Source organism: Phyllostomus discolor, chromosome 3 (genome assembly GCF_004126475.2).
Source record: "Phyllostomus discolor isolate MPI-MPIP mPhyDis1 chromosome 3, mPhyDis1.pri.v3, whole genome shotgun sequence".
NCBI classification, from domain to species: domain Eukaryota; kingdom Metazoa; phylum Chordata; class Mammalia; order Chiroptera; family Phyllostomidae; genus Phyllostomus; species Phyllostomus discolor.
The window spans coordinates 44,837,483-44,855,483 of record NC_040905.2 but is presented as its reverse complement, the minus strand read 5'-3'; the positions used below and the strand labels follow the sequence as shown (position 1 = coordinate 44,855,483).

The 18,001-nt window shown below is 39.8% G+C and overlaps 1 protein-coding gene across 1 annotated transcript in view; it reads right to left on the bottom strand.

Annotated features, from left to right (window-relative positions):
• Nucleotides 1-18,001, bottom strand: part of ARHGEF28 (Rho guanine nucleotide exchange factor 28) — a 281,786-nt gene that overhangs the window by 86,892 nt on the left and 176,893 nt on the right. The window contains 4 exon segments of the mRNA XM_036020409.1: nucleotides 1,610-1,721; nucleotides 4,150-4,357; nucleotides 8,955-9,235; nucleotides 14,618-14,739. Of these exon segments, the coding sequence (XP_035876302.1) occupies nucleotides 1,610-1,721; nucleotides 4,150-4,357; nucleotides 8,955-9,235; nucleotides 14,618-14,739 (723 nt within the window).

The following is an 18,001-nucleotide window of genomic DNA, read 5'->3' as shown; positions in this document are numbered from 1 at the left end:
GCTGTTTTCCCTTGTAAACAACCAATTTCCTGTTAGACATCTGCTCAACAATTTCAAATTTCAGAACTGACTTGAAATTCAGAGATATAACAAACATAAGGGCAAGGTCACCATTTTGCACATTTCACAGAAGATTTAAAAGTATTTTCCAAATAGTTAGGGTATAAAGTTAATCCATTTCTTAAGACTGTGAGTGAAAAGGTGTCAAGCTGCCATTAAAAGGACTCCCAACCTCAACTGAGATTGGGTAGAGCTGGAGATCGGAGGAATACTCATGGTATAAAAAAAAAAATCACAGGAAACATTTAATCCATCTTCTTTTCCTGGCCCCTAAAAGGTAACTGTATCCTTTCTCTAGTCCATTTCTCTTTCTTCCCATTCCAAAAATTAAAATTGACATATATGTAGTCTTGTTTTCTCCTCTTCCAAAAGACTTCCCAGACAGGGCACAGGGGGAGAGTGAGTGGGGGGACACACCAAATAGCTCTTGTTTTGTATTTGATGTATCTGGACAACAATATTTTTCAACAAATATTTATTGAGTATCTCCCATACACAAGTCACTGTTTAGGATGGGAGCTCCAAGCACAAAGATTATGCTTTCAAGGTTGTTCCACATAGCATAAAAATGCAAAGTAACCATGTAATAAAGCAAGAATTTTAAAAAGGAGAGAAAAAAGAGTGAAAGCCTACCTTAAATGGCCCACACTAAAACTGAGAATACTTAAGAATACATCTCAAATTTTCTGAGTCTTTTAAGACTCTTAAGGATAAGAGACAAAAAAGTCATTATCTAATACATTGACAAAAATTTTATTATAATGCTATATATTACAGAGTAGCACGAATACTTCCAACTATGCCTTGAAATGCAATGATTATATAATATTGCATGTGAAGACAGTGTGAAATAGTTACATTTCAAAGTTGAAAATGAGGACAGAGGCTGAGAGGGGTTACCGGGGAGCTCAGAGTCACTCAAAATTGTTCCAGTTCTTGATCTGAATTCACTTTAAAAAATTCATCAAACTATATGCTTATAATTTGCACCCCTTTCTGTAGGTATACTATATTTAAGTTAAAATTTTATTGCATAACATTTACACTTCTGAATGTTTGCATTGCCACAAAAAATATTGAGATACATTTATTCATGCTTCAAATAGTTCTCTTATTTCAACTTTCTTTTTTTTCAATAAAGAAAGGAAATCTAGTTTGCAGTGGTTTGCCTCTGAGAAGTTAGATTATTTCAACAATTTATATATCGGAAAAAAGTAATTTTTATACTTTACTTCAATAAAATCCTCTAAAACCCTCACAATAATGAGCCTAGAATAAATTCTAGTTTACACTATCCTTGAGGAAAACCTTTCATTCAAAGAATAAAGAAACAGACGTGAGTACACAAATTTGTAATTTCATCAAAATCAAATCTTTAACTTTCATGATATCTAAGAGAAAAAGACTTTGCTAAGCTTAGAAAAACTCGCTGTGAAAGTACAATCAAAAACTCGTGCCGGCTGCTGTTGTGTACTCTGTGCACTCTCACTAACTGAAACTCTGCCCTGGAACAGAGCACTGCCAGAGACACATGGTAAACAACACTCACCTTCACTCGAATTGCACACTGCGAAATCACGCACCAACCGAGTTCTTCCTAAAGAGAATTTGGGCGATGAGCAGGAATAAGAACGTGAGCGAACTCCAGAAAGCAATGATTCCTAAAGGAGATCAGAATGATGTTTTTTTAAAAAAAATACTATGTAAGACTCAAAAGTATATGTTCACCCTGAATGTTTCTAAATCAGCATCTTTGTAAATGATTCAACCTGAAAGTTTCTGATGCAATCTCATTGTTTCTATTTGCCCCTCACAATTTAAAATTGAATCATCTCTTTAATGCTTTGGGGACTAGTTCCTACAGATACTTTAGGTACAATTATGACATTCCAGCCAAGTTGGTTAAAAGTGAAAAATGAAGTCAAATGAGTTTTTCTCTGTATATTTAACAATGAGTCTGACTTTTTTCACCAGAGTTGTCAGTTATTTTTATTTTACACTGTAGCATTCAAGCAAATTCTATACTAATATATATCTCTATACTTAATGATTATTAAAAGGTAGAAGAATAGTCATTCATAATGATGAGATTTTAAAACTTCCAAAGAGCTGTTTAAGTTTATGATGTTTGCTGCAGCCTCTAGGGAAGTACACATCAGGTCACCACACAAATCTTCCCGGGCTGTGCTCATCTTTCAATGGACTTTCCATCCAGCCTTTCCTGGGATGATGTTTGAATATCACCGATTTATGGACCTTCATTCCTTTTAAATGACCTGCCATCTTTGTTCCTGCTTTTCTAATTACATACGATTTTTGTTATAATGTTTGCAACATATATTAAAATGCAAGATGGCAAGATAATTAAAACATGGTTTTCTTACATGATCTAGACAATTTAAATGAATATGCGACAGAACACCATTAAAGCCATTTATGGTACCCAACTCCCATCCAATAGACAGAGGCCTGGTGGCCTTAGGATTCATTCCACCCATCCAATTGTAAGCTAGCACTTAAAGTTAGGGCTAAAATAAAGCAATGCAAAATTTACTACTAAAATTAAGCCATCAGCAACTGTCCTTCACAAGCGCTGGTCCCTTCAGTTCCCCCTAAGTGAAAACACATGGTTTCCCGAAGTTTGTTGGTATAAGGAGCCTGGAGAAAAGTTGAAACCGGATGCCTGACCCTGCTTCAAAGGGGCCTGGGCTGTGGCTCCCCTGGCTGACCTATTAGGGAGGACCCTCTGGGTCTGCATGTCAGCAGGGCCAGCCCACGTTGGCCTATGACCCTCACAGTGAGCTGGCCACAAAGGGCCCTCACCGAATGCCATCCTCTGCACTGAAGTCATTTGTGGGGATCATTTTGTACAATAATGGGACTTTGAAAATTATCCAGAACCCTCAGGTAAGAAGTTACACAGAATAATGACAGAAGCAAGGCAAGATATATTTTAAAGGGCAGATCCTTCTTAAAAATGGGCAACGCTGAAATTGCTTCACAGAGGCTGAATTACTTTTCATCCCAAGTAATGATGAGAGTTTCACAATTCTATCCAAAATGCGAAAACTAAGAAGGATCTACATCAACAAACATATTACCCAGGATTATCACATGGTCTTTAGGTTCAAAAGACTGTGACAGTTCCACAGGCTTCCCAGCCGAGGGAATGGGTTCCGGGTCTGTGGTGAGAGGCCCGGCGCTGAGTTCTGACTGTTCGCCAAGGCTGGGGAGCCTCCTCTGCTCAAAAATTACTAAAGGCATGACTATGTCCGAGGTGAGCAATGATGTAATTATGCATGCTGCACACACATGAAACAGGTTTTGGACACTGCAGATTATACCACAAAACCCAAGCACCATCACAACAGCCGTGTGTCCATGGTAAGAGCCATTTGGACACGGCACACGCTATTTCATAGCGATGAACTCAACTGAAGAAGAAAAAAGGATACAGTAACACAAATCAAAAAGGAAAAACACACGTCCAAACACAAAAGGGCTTTCTCTGTAAGACTGGAAGGGTTTAATCTTTCAAAAAATAAACACAACAAAATGAAACCCCCATGAGAGAGGGCCAATGAGAGATAATCTGTCTCCTATGGAAAAACGGACAAGTTTATGGTGTTCCCGATTAGTTCATGCAGCCAGGAAGGCTAAACAAACATCACCTCTGCCTTGGTGACATTATTCACCTCGTCACCCAGGCCAAGCAAAATTTTATGTGAGCAAAACAAGTTTGATCACTTACGCCCACTGAATACTACCAGTTTCTCTCTTTTTGCTTAAGGGATGATGGGAGAAATGATTGTGTAAGAGGGTAAAATTTTCCAAGTGTGTGAAAGATTATATGTACTGGTGGTGAATTAATGAAAACAAATCAGCCCTTGTAAGATGGAATATACCAATTAGAGTGGGAAAGATTAAAAAGACAGACTGTATCAGTCAGCACATGGGTCCCCCAAAGAAAAAAAAGTTTATACATGTGAATAAAACATTTGCCTTTCAGAGATGGATATACTCAGCCGACACTTTTTCCCCACTTAGAATAAACCACATCAATACCAACAAGAATACCAACGAGAATACCTTTGACTGCAGGTTACTTGCTAGAGAAACTGACTCAGTCCTAGCGATGTTAAAATCTGGTTCAGTGTTGGTCTCAAAAGAGTCTAGTTCGTCCCCACTAGGAACCCCAGTTCCTGAGGGACTCTGAGACGCTGGCGGGCAGCACGGGTGGGACTGCTCCGGAGGCCCGTCCCCTTCGCTGTCGGCGTCCAGAGCATCGAGGCTGGAGCTGAAGCACAAAGCGGGCAAACAAGTGAACAACCGAGGCAGCAAACAGAGTCTCTGGTTTCTACCCCCGAATTCCATCCCTCATTGGCGTGAGGTATAGTGGGTGCTCAATTAATTTCTAATGAAATTTCTATTTGTCATTTTTATTGGTTTTGCTTCCCCCAAATACCCTCTTTTTCAACAAAACTGTGTTTCCCCAAGTGCACATTTCTACCTAGCAAAGGCCATGTCAGGTACTCTAAGATACAGAAGCTGGTTCGAGTTAGTATCACCCAATTTCTGTCTTGTAAATGTAATTACTGTAAGCTCTAACCAGTTACCCTTCAAGTATTAAAAAACACAGACAAAATAGAGCCACTGAGCTGGTGGGGAGGCGGAGAGCTGCACATGACCACATGGGGTGTGCTGTTCTCTCTGTCTTCCCGGGCCAGAAAGCTCAGGAGGAGGGCAGCGGCACAGGTGAGGACACACACGCAGAAGTCTGCCCCAGGCTGGTGTCGTGATGCAGGTCAGACAAGAATCAAGTGAGGTCCCAACTGTGTCCTATTAGATTATCATGTTCAGAAGTTTTAAAAAATCGTCCCGTGAGAAACCCCTCTCAGAAGCAGGTAGTAAGTAGTTCTGCTTAACTACTAATGCTTTTCTTTCCTTATTTAACCTTGATAACCATACAATTTAAAGGAAAGAATTTGACCTTCCACATTCCTGGCTCATTCCTTAATATTTACATTTTAAACCACTCACCTTTGGAGGCCAACAGCTTTCACAGGTATGTTAATTGCACAGTGAGTTTTTAAATTAAATTTATTGGGGTAACATTGGTTAATAACAGTATGTAAATTCCAGGTGTAGAACTTTATAATACATGACCTGAATACTCCAATGCATGCTCAGGCCCAGAGTCTAGTCTCCTTCCTTCACCATACATCCTCACCCCCCTTTACCCTCTGTGTCCGCCCCCCACTCCCTTCCCCTCCCGTAACTACTCTTCTGTTGTCTGTATATAAAACGAAAAGCAACAAATGAACAAACAAAGCAAACAAACTGCCTTCTTAAATGCCTTTTTCTTTGGTTGTTACAGTTCTGAAGTTAAAACTTTAAAAATAATATAACGAAACCACCTTGGTTATGGAATGTAGAGAACCAAAAAAATAAAACATTGAATAATGCACTTGGATTATTTTTCTTGAAAAACCACAGGCTATTCGATGGCTACTGAATGTCAGCTTAATAAATGACATGACACTTGGTCCTTATATGTGTCTCCAATCCAAACTTTTAGATTAGTCTGCAATCCGTGGACTTGTCCACAGCAAACCTGGCAGTACGGGAAGGTCAGGACTGGCACCCCTGAGCTTTCTGAAGCGGGGTTTTCTCCTTAATGAGCACATGACAGCCTTTGCCTTGGCATGGAGACAGGAAGGACAAACTGGAGGTGGACTTCACATTTTTCTTCAGTTCAACACTCACATATGTTGGAGTGCGTAAAATTATTTCTCACGAGAAACTAAAGCTTCGTGTTAAAGAAAACCTTTCCGGTCAATGTTGGAGCTGTGAACATTACAGTAGTATAACTACAGGTAATTTACAGTGCTATATAGTTTTATTAATTCATCGTTAATCTGAGAGTAGAAAGAGATCTGGGGGTGGGGTAGGGGGTCAAAGGTTTGCTGATATCTTATGCCGCAGAGATCAACCTGTGATCTCTGTACTGATGAGAATTAGTTCAAACAGCTGGCTGCCCGCAAGAATAGCCTATTTTAACACAAGCCTTCCTGGTTACATACAGTGTTTCTCCATCACTGTGTATACATCCCAGAAGTATTAGCATTATTTCATTTTGCATACTATACTTTAAAACATTTCTTTTTCTATTCATTCAAATTGGGCTACACTTTTTCTTTGTTATTAACCTAAGATATTCAATATTATAGACAATATTTTATGAATTACCTCTAGGTTCTCATTTGATAATACCATTTTTCAAAATCCCATTAGTGGGATATCAAATAGACTCAGTAGGCTGTAACCAGAATTTTAAAATTGTATAGAGTGAAAAGATATTAGAATACATTTCACATGTTATTTCATAATATGTTTAAATTTTATGTGCATGGGGAGGGGAGGGAAGGAGTGGTTCATGGTGTGACAAGCATTTTTTACTGCAGAAAAACAAAAAATGAGTTTAAAGATTATTTTAGAACAGAACAAACACGTCTCCTATCCACTAAGTTTCTGCTGTATAATTTATTAAAATAAATGCTGCATTGCTTATTTTCCCCTTTGTAACTTCTTAAAATAGGTATTAAGTTTAAATAGCATAATGGTTACATATTGTACATACAATTTTACTTTCACCAAAATATTGCTTTAAACCTTAGAAAATTTAGGACTTAGGTCCCAGTCAGCCTTGTCCTTGTGTTCACCTTAGTTTTCATTGTGTACTCCCAAATCCTTCCCATATTAGAAGTTCCCAGCCCCTCAGCCTAGGGTTTGCTTACTTAAAAATTGGGTGCATTTCACTTCAAGTCCATTATCAATTTGTGTTACTCCAACCATGACGCCCACTGAGGGGAGGGTCCCACAGTCACCCCAGGGTCAAAATGAGGCTTTCTGGGGATCAGGAGTCCTTTCCCCTCCTTCCTACATATTTCAGAAAAGACAGATCGTGCAGAAGATAAAGTTGGCCTGCAGGCCTGGCTGGAAGATTTTTCTTTTAGGGCATCTTCCTTTGCCTGCCCCCCCAATCCCACCCCCTATCAGCTGTGACATTTTTACAGGTAATTAGATTTTACATCTAATTGTCTTTATGCAAACTGGATAGTTTTTCTTATATTTTAATATGTCAAAATTCTAGCTACAGCTGTGAGATATTTAAATGTCCCAGAACAAGGCCATCATCAGAAAGTATAATTCAGAATGCCTGAGGATATTTGCATAAGCAGAACAGAGAGACCATTGGTGCCCTTTTCTCCCTCTATTCCCAGAGTGAAGAATCCATTCACCTCTTGAGACCTGGGTCATAAACTGGACAGATCATGAAGATCCTACCAGGATGCACTAGTAACACACAGTTAAATCTGTTTCTGCAGAACTGTATAGACTCTTGCCTGGTGGAGAGCTCAAAATGTCCCATCAATTTAATGTACAGCCATGACCACTCAGCATCTTTTAAACCATAATTTGAAAAATACAAATCTAAAGAAAACTTTGCATTGTTTTATGTATCAGACACTAGTCGCCGTTGGTACCAATACCCGCTATAACATGTTACCAAACTCAAGGGGTGGGGCATCCACATAAAGCGCAGTGCAGTGAGTGGCACCCAGAGACGGCTGCCTCTCTCCCTCTCTCTCCTTTCTGACCAATGAAATCTCTGCTGAACACGTACTTACCTACGTGGATGTTCATTCATAGATAGACAACTATACACACACGTCTTTGTATTCTACATTCATTTTGATTCAGATTTTATGTGTGAAAATGAGCATATAATCTGAGGTCTTGGGCCTGGACTGAGGAGGGAGGGGATAAGCTATTACCTAAGGTAAATGGGCAGCAGAATAAGATGAAATTGGCAGAAATTGGCCTTTTTCCTAAAGAAAATAGACAAGATGGGTGGATACGAAACAAACACAAAACTACAAACATACGCACACATGCATGTGCATTCGCACATAAATACACACAGCACATCGCACCAACACCACTGTTTGAATAGCACCTTGGTGTACACAAGACAATATGTGCCAGGAAACTAGGTTACAGAACATGAAAATAAAACGAACACCTATGATCCCACCCAGCTTGAAATGTAAGTGCTGGCCACTGCACCGAGAACTTTTTATCCCTTTCCATTCCCACTCCCTACTTTCCCCACTAGATGCAGTAACGATCTTTAATTTGGGGATGTTTTTACCCTCTTCGTTATTTTGCTTTATTTGTTTAATAGCTTAAAGTCATATGTATCTGCCCTGTAATAATAAAATGTTTGACTTTTGTTTTGTTCTGCATTTTATAAAAATGAAATCATTAACTAAAGTACTTTGTTTCTTACTTTTTTGTTCAACTCCATGTTTCTGTGATACACGTTCTGTATGTAGATGTAGTCATTCATTTTCACTACTGCACATCACTTCTTTGTGTAAGTATACTGTTATTTATTCATTCCCCATCGGGGTTATTTCCTGCTCTGTAACTACTCATGTATATGTCTCCTAAAACACAGAAGTAAAACTGCTGGGTTATAAAATTCATATCCAAATTATTTTCCAAAGTTATTATACCATTTTCACTCCTATCAACAGTAATAGGAGTTTCTGGTTTGCATACTCATTAAAATACAGTGTTGCCAAAGCATCTAATTGTGGTTTTCCTCTATTACTTTTTTTGCCAGTTTTCTTAATTGTCTTACTTTCAAAACAAGGAATACAGAAGCCTAAAAAGAAGGAATGTTTTTTACGTAGAGATAAAAATGATAGGGACAATAGAAAATAGAACAGAATTTCCCAATTTCTGCTACAAGGTCTGAATTTTCTACATTTCAAGGCTACAAGGTATGATTTTCTACATTTTTCCTCTAAAATATAGCATCTTACCTTCTTTTCTTCAGATGACTTTGTTCCTTTTCAACTCCACAGAGACCAAAAGAAAGAGTTAAGTTGGAGGTGTGCGAGCCCGATGCTGGTGTGGAGGGCTGCAGGGTGTCAGTGCCAGAGGTCACTTCCTGGCTCTCACTGGATGGGCACTCACTCGCGCTGGCTGTGGTAGCAGGGGTGTGTGTGCCGCTCTGAGGGCCCAGGGCAGAACCCATGGAGTCGGAGCAGGTGTCTGCAGCGATTCGCTCTACGTTTATACAGTTAATATCCAGATCACCAACCTGGTCGTCGAAAGGAAAATATTTGCTAAGCAAAAGCAGGACAGATTGGCTTAGCTAAGAATAAAACTTGCCCAATTTAAAAACCTTTCTACTTTATCTTTTTTTTGTTTTGTTTGTTCTCGCTTTTGTTTTGTTTTATGTAAGCAGAGAATTCTTTCATGATATGTTTTTGTTCAGCTGGCTGCTATCCCAAAATTCACAAAAGGAAAACGACCAACTGAGCGTTTTAACATTTTATGAACCACTGACTCAAAATGAGAGGAAATGCTTTAAATACTTGAGAAAAGGACTAAAGAGCAGGCAGCTTCATTTTTAAAGAAGTGTATAGGAATTTGGGTAAACAAGGTAGTGGTGGTCTCATAAATCTGAGTCTCCCAAGAAACACTCCAAACAAAAACAAGAATAAAGCTGCATAAGATGAATGGGCGTAGCATAACTAGTGGACAGAAAATGCCCTAAACTTTAAATTACCTGGAAGTAATGAAACACACACCAAATTGCAGCAAACAACCTGTCATACTCCTGCCACAACCTTTGCGGAGAGAAAGGGAAGTCTGCACAGGCCTGCATGGCAGAGAGCACGGTGGCGGGGAGTAGCAGGCCTCAGACTGACCTACGAGTCATTCTGGGAAGAGACAGTGCACGTGAGAGAGTTCCCATTGATCATAGCACTCGCCTAAAGAAGGGGCTCAAAAATACAGGTGACCTGAGGTGGCAGGCATCAAAAGGCATTGCTTCCAGGAGAGAAGACGACGGGGGCGGGCGGGGGGTGGGGGAGAACGAGAATGACACCATTTAGGTGTACAGTGGTGAAGGGGAAACGAAGCAAGACGAAAATTTAGGCACCTAAATCTACTGTCACAGTGATAACTTACAAAGGCAAAAATGCTGAGGAATGCTGAGCTAGTGGGTGCAAGTCAGATGAGTGACAGGGTACGTAATGACTCAAACCATCTCCTACAGATACTTAAAGATTGTTACTTACATCCCTAGTGAAGTTATCAATGCCATAAAAGATGTCTGAAGAACTGCCCCAGATTAAAGGAGATAAGAAAGGTGTGACAACTAAACACAGCACAGGAAACTGAATTAGAACTGTAGAAACTGAATTTACTCTTGTTACAGAGAACTCTGAGGCGATTGGCTAAAATTGAATAAGGCCTGTACACTGCTAACAGTACTGCATCAACGATGGTTTGCTGATTCTGATTACTATACATGCTTATGTAAAAAAAAGAAAATGTCCCTTTTTCAGGAAAATACACCATGAAAGACTGAAGAGTATAGGTGTACCATATTTTCAGCTTGCCCTCAAATAGTATATACTATATACATATACACATAATATATTATACATTATTTCTATTTTAAGCATTTGTATGCATATAAACACATACTCAAAGGATAATAAAGTAAAATGTTAGTATTTGGGGAGTTTTCATAAAGAGTATATACAGGGATTCTTTCTATTGATTATGTGGGCCTGAAATGATGTCCAAATAGCATTGTTTTCCTTAAGTAGACTATGTGATAGGGACATTTTCACAGTAGTTTTATCATGTGAATTTCCCCATCAGGTAGGTAGATAACCTTGAGAATTCATGAGAGACAGCTTTGCAAACAATCTAGCAATCTTTTTTAGGTTTCTGTGCCATGTGGAGGGAAAGGAAGGAAATTAGGTAAGATTCTGTCCAGATATTGCTAGAAATTATTTTAAATATGCAGAATTTGGACTCCTTGTTCTTCCTATCCCAGTGGACATGGGAACAGCCAGAGAAACCACAGGATAACGGTGCCACACTGATACAGTGAACTCTGTGGTTTGTGTCCTGGTGGTCAGTTTCAGTTCTGTTTCCACTGCACACATCTGGCTGGCTATCTGCAGCTCCACTGCAGTTTCTCTGTCACCTGTGCGAGTTCCCTTTAAATGTACGCTTCACATTATTAAAGCAATGCTTCTCTCACATTCCCAAACAAATGACATCCTAACTTCATCTTTAGTTTGTAAAGTTTTACATTTTGAATGTATCTTAGAACACATAAAGACATGGTTTCCCCCCTTACAAAATTCCAATCGTGCAGAATGTTAGCTACTTGAGTTCAGTGAAAATGTCACAGTACCCACTGAGGCTCAGAGGAGAAGAAAGAAGAAGGAACAAGAAGATGAACTCAAGAAGTATTTCACTTAAATGCTTAAAAAAACATGGCAACAGAATAAAGCCATTAGAAATCAGAACAATTAGCCTGTATCTTCAAAGAACGTCCCCAGATCTCCCACTTTGCCCTAAACTCTGTGCCTCATCCTAGATTTCATCACCAGGGTTCAAATTCCACTGCTTTATGCCAAAAAGCACACCAGCTATTTATGGACTGACGTCCACGTCCTGACGCGCACTCCTCCGTCATGTTGAATATCATCCCAACCTATGCGTTTACACAACGCACTTGAGGTAACAGTGTTTTATAAAATGCAAAAAGAAGAAAACAAGATATTCAACTAAAGGGATAAAATTGAGCTCTACTAGACAGAAAAAAAGTTGACAAACTTTTAGATATAAGTTAGATATATCAACAAATATCTATAAGTAATAGGATATAATACATGCGTACTAATGACAGTAAAAAAAGGGTAAAATACCTTATTGCTAAATGAGCGTATATATGGTGCATTTATATGGAGACTGGGTTTTAAAGTCAGTGGATAAGACAGACAGTGGGTTGTCCAAATTACCCTTGAATCCCTTATATCTCCCATAAATTAGACTGTGCAGAAATCTTCAGATCTAGAGCTATATTTTAATTTTTGTATTGCATTAAATAGTTATTACAATACAATTGTATTACAATTGTACAATACAATATTGTATTAAAATGTAAGGGTCACTATCCAGAGAAAAGAATAAAGGACAAATCCAAAGGCACAAACCACCTGCCTTTATGAGATTTGACTCACAAATCTTTATCAGGGAATGGGCGGGGAATTCTAAAGAGTTCCAGCTTCCCTGTAACATGACACCATTATGTTTTACTATTAAAGCTCTACAACCTTATTACATGTTAATAGGTGTGTTGTAAAGATTAAACAAGTAATTTATGTGACAGCATCATTTGGGGTTGCCACCCAATTCTTGTTCATCCAGCTCTTGCTGGATTTGAATGCAAATATTGTTAAAGCAGATCGCTACACACATTACTCTTTGAAAAGCTGTAGGAAAGAGGGACTTCTGGCAAGATGGAGGAATAGGTGGACGCACTGTATCTCCTCGCACAACCAAGAACAGAACAACAATAATTTACAACAATGATTTGCAATCATAATATCAGAACTGTCAGAGGATTTATCTAAATGGAAGTCGGACAGCCAAGAAGTTGAAGTAGACCTGTACATCCAGACTGGTAGGGGACCACGAGCCGAGTGGGCGCGGGGCTGGGGCAGGTCGCAGGCGCGGAGGTCGGGGGAAATTTGGCACAAAATCGGCGCGACAGCAATCCGGGGCGCCGGAGCGCAGCGGTGCAGCCGTGATCCCTGAGTACGCAAGCAGCGGCTGGGGGAATCAGTGGGGCAGCGATTGTGGACCAGGGCAGAGCTCACGGCCCAGAAGCCCAGGGAAGTGTCTGGCTCCAGGAGAACGGAACGGTCGCCATTGATCCCTCCTGTCCCCGCTCCCACCCCTGCCCCCACATACAACATCACAATCTAGCGACTGGGGCTCCCAGCCCCGGTGAACACCTAAGGCTCCGCCCCCCACCGTAACAAGAGCAACCAGACCGGAGAAAAAATAAATAAATAAATAAAATAATAGGAGAGATAGGGAAAGACATAAGATATGTTTCCAGCAGAACAGATCAGTCCCCCAGGACTCATCCTTTTGAGTGACCAAGAAATAGCCAATCTATCAGACGCACAGTTCAAAACACTGGTGATCAGGAAGCTCACGGAACTGGTTGATTTTGGATACAAATTACATGAAAAAATGCAGATTACCATAAAAGGGATGCAGGAAGACATACGGAGGAGAGCCAATAGTGAAAGGAAGGAATCTGAGTCTCAAAACAACAGAGTGGACCAGAAGGAAGATAGAATCAACCAAGCAGGAAAGCATGATGAAATAAGAATTCAAAAAATTGAAGAAAAGCTTAAGACCATCGAGGACACCTTTAAACGTTCCAACATCCGAATTATAGGGGTACCAGAAGGGGAGGACCAACAAGTGGAAAAGTTATTTGAACAAATAATAAAGGAGAACTTCCCCAAACTGGCAAAGGGAATAGTCTTCCAAGAAATCCAAGGAGCACAGAGAGCCCCAAAGAAGTTGGACCCAAGAAGAAACACACCAAGGCACATCATAATTACATTAGCCAAGGTAAAAACGAAGGAGAGAATCCTAGAAGCAGCAAGAGATAAGGGGACAGTAACCTACAAAGGAGTTCCCATCAGACTGTCAGCTGATTTCTCAAAAGAGACCTTACAGGCAAGAAGGGGCTGGAAAGAAATATTCCAAGTCATGAAAGACAAGGACCTACATCCCAGATTGCTCTATCCAGCAAAGCTCTCATTTAGAATGGAAGAGAAGATAAAGTGCTTTTCAGATAAGGTCAAATTAAAGGAGTTCATCATCACCAAGCCCTTACTTTATGAAATGCTAAAGGGACTTATCTAAGAAAAGAAGATAAAGAAAAGACATGTATAGTAAAAGGACAGCAAACTCACAATTATTAACAACCACACCTAAAGCAAAACCAAAAGAAACTAAGCAAACAACTAGAATAGGAACAGAACCACAGAAATGGAGGGCACATGGGGGGCTAGCAGTAGGGGTGGGAGGAGGAGAGAGGGGGAAAAGGTACAGAGAATAAGTAGCATAGAATGTAGGTTGAAAATAGATAGGGGAGGGTAAGAATAGTACAGGAAATGTAGAAGCTAAAGAACTCATAAGTATGACACATGGACATGGACTAAAGGGGGGGGAACGTGGGTGGGAGAGGGGGTACAGGGTGGAGGGGAGTGAAGGGGGAAATGGGACAACTGTAATAGCATAATCAATAAAATATATTTTAAAAAAAACAAGGAAAGCTGTAGGAAAGAAACTAGACTCCCAAATATCATTTCCTATTTTGGCCCCACTGAAGAGCTCTCACATGCCTGTCATCTGGCAATGTCCAAAGACCCCCCTCGTGGTGTGCTTTGGTAGGTAGGGTGTGCTGTGCTCTGAAGGAAGGACCTCGGTTAAATGCTCACATGATGAGATTCCACTGCATCGACCCTGGTGTTGCACTTGGGTTAAAACTTAGAGAGGAACACAACAATGCTGAATATGCTTCCCACGTGCTCAGGCTTTGGAAAGAGGGCAGATCCGCCTTGTAATGTCAGCGACGCCTTACCTGGTCTATTATCATGCATTTAGCGTAGACTTCATCGCCGCCGTTCAGCATGTCAGAGAGCCGGCCTGCAGCACGGAGTGTGGGGGGCTGCTTGGATTTTTTGAGGACATCAAAGGAGCAATCTAGAGGAAAAAAAAAACAGGAGAAATAAAGTGGAAGGAATTTATTTTACAGTTAACTTTTATCTTCTTCATTAAACTATAAGAAAAAAATCAAGGTTGCCTTTTTTAAGATGGCATTTTTCTATCTTCACTTGTTCAGAACTACATACAAGTATTTTATTTTCTACATCTAAACCTTCTCAGTTATCTAAAATCATCATAGAGAGTATATCATTCTAGATATGTGCATGCCCATTTCAAGCACTATTTTCCCAGTCATGACAGATTTTTATAAAATCAATGAGACTTTTGCTTTTAATTCCCAATAGATTAAACCAAAATTCACTTTATGAATCACTCGGAAGCACAGGTGATCACATAGGATTCCTCAGGTGTCACTGATGAGTTCAGGCTCCAGACTTTTCCTAAAGGACCCAAGACAGTGCACAGCCTAGCAGTTCTGGTTCTGTACTGCCCAGCAAATATGCATACTCCCAAACAGAGAGGGTTCTGCTTCTGTTTCAATTATAGAAATGTTTTTGCTTGCTTCCATGTTCTCAGCTTCGTTCCAAATGGATGAGCTTGCTCCAAGTTAAGTCCCAGAGAGTTGAGGTGTTACTGTATTTGTAAGGAGGGAACATAAAGTTGAAGACAATAAAACATAGTGAAGCCAGAATACCTCATTTCCTGTGTCTTTGGCTAAACTGCTTAATTTCCAGATACCTTTACAGGGTTTCCTCGTCTGTAAATGTAGATTATTAATATGCTCCCTCACTGTGTAATTATGAGGATTAAATTAGTTCAGACATGTAAAGCACTTAACACATGCCTAATTACCACATTTTGTCATGCATAATGCACTCCCGTGTATAATGCACACCCACATTTTTGTGCGTATTATACATGCGATTATTATACCCATTATTATACCCATGGTACACAATCATTATACCCATGTATAACGCACAACCTTATTTTTTTCCCTCAAAAATTTGGGCAAAAGATGCACACCATACACAGCAAAATACAGCACTTAGTAAGTGCATGATAAACACAGTCACTATTATTATATTTTATAACTATTGGTAGTTATTTTAATCATGTTTAATGTATAGTACAAAGTTATTAATACTAACCATAGGGCCCTATCATAATAAATTATCAATATCTGTGAATGACTTTAATAGGATGGATTCAAAGTTACAATATAGCCATAGCAAACATCATCCTCACTGACATTCCATTAAGTTTTCTTGAGTGAGTGACTGAGACAAAGAGCATTGCCTCTGTTCCCTCAGAAATCACTCATCACACCACCTGTCTTACACCTCTTTCCTAGATAAAAACCAGGTAAACCCATGGGAGTGAATCAAAAAATTGTTTTTAAATTCGTAACTCTCAGGCCGATATACTAGGAATACAACATTCTTTTTATGGAAGTTTCACATGACATCAGAGAACTGACAAAGACTGTGTGAGCCAAATGGCCCTGGCCTCAGATTCTGCATCTGAATCTCTCTCTTCCCCACAGAACATCCAACCGAGATTTTTATTAAACCCCTTGAGGAAATATACGATGTAAATGTAAAACATTATCTTCTTATAGCTATCATGTCTTCTTTTAGCGATTTATTTAAATAGCTAGCAATATAACATACAGACCCCACAAACACTTTATGATCAATTAGGTGTACATTTTCCTCCTAATTACACAAAATAATAGCGTGTTCCCAAGGTTATAAATCGAGAACCTGACAAAACCCTTACAATGTGTTCTGAAGTTAGAAAATACTTGCCCGTTTGTCATGTTACGGAATGTTTGAACAACAACCATAAATAACTCAGCAAGGCCCTCTGAAGCGTAATTAATCCAGCTCAACTGCTCTCGTGCCGCAAGCTCATGGACTGCAAAGCCCATGAGCTGGTGCGTCTGCTGCTGCATGTGGGGGTCTGGTGGGGCCCCTTCCACCGCTGCCATCCCTGCCAAATTACACTGCACTGATCACTCCACTAAGGAACCAGCAGGATATTTAACAAAACAATTGCAAATAATCTGTAGATTTCATTTTTAAGACACAGAGCCGAATGAAACAGTGCCCCAAATGAACTGGTGCCCGTGAATAATGCACTGCCCCGTGACCCAACACCCACGTTCTGAACTTCCCAGAGAGCAAGCCCTGTGTTCAAAACTCTGCTCAAGGGTGAGCAGGACCAGGAACTACTTCTGGTCTCACGTGTGCAGGTGAAAGTCATTTGGATTCAACTTTTCTTTCACAAATATATCTACCTGGCCCTATGCAGCAGGTCAGAATCCACAGGAGATCATAGCCAGGTGGTAAAAATAAGCTCAAACGTGGTGGAGTTATTTTGACCAAGTTGGGATCTAATTTGTTTTCCACATGATTAATTTGGTTGGTGTTTCTTTTTTAAAAAATGATGAATTTATTTACAAAAACAGGTCCGTAATCTCTTATCTGCAATCCTAAAATTCAGAAAGCTCTAAAAATCAAATCTTTCTTAAGTTTGGTTCTAAAACATATGTGGCGACAAAATCTAACCTGAACGCACATGAGGCCATGCAGTCTCTGTCTGCCCCTCTCCGGTGTGCGTGCTCACACACCCCACTGCAGAGCTGCTACCGTGCTTCATGATGGCATTGCCCCAGCGCTTCCTACGGAAGTCATATCATCCACGTTATAACCACTACACCAAAAAATCTGAGCATTCCTGATTCCAAAATAAATCTGGTCCCAAGAGCTTCAAAGAAGAAATTGTGGATCTCCACAAAATTAACCACAGCAGATATTAGACCAAGACTTTGCCAATCCCCTAGCAAATTCACAACTTCCATGTCTGCATCTCACCTGCATTAGTATACCCTCTACTACTCATCTTTAGATTGACCCACCTTTTTCTCTTTAATAAATCCATTTTTTCAGAGAAATACCTATCCTCACTATAAACAGAAAGCCAGTATTCCCTGTAACATATAAATGGGAATTATACATATTAAAATAGTAAAAACAAAACAATGAAACTACCTTCTGACTAAATACAGTTGCCTATGAAAGCTCAGCATCTACAATACCTGCTCTTTGTCATAGGGGGCAACTATGAAGGATTCAAGAGATGTTGAAGATGCAGTGGTAGCAAACTGACTTCCTCCTTGAATTAGCAGGAAGGTCAAGAGAAAAGTGAAAGAGAAGTATCTCCTTTACTATGTAATTTGATGTCATTTAATGTTAGGTTGGGATACCATCTCCAAGATTGATGGTCCTGGAAG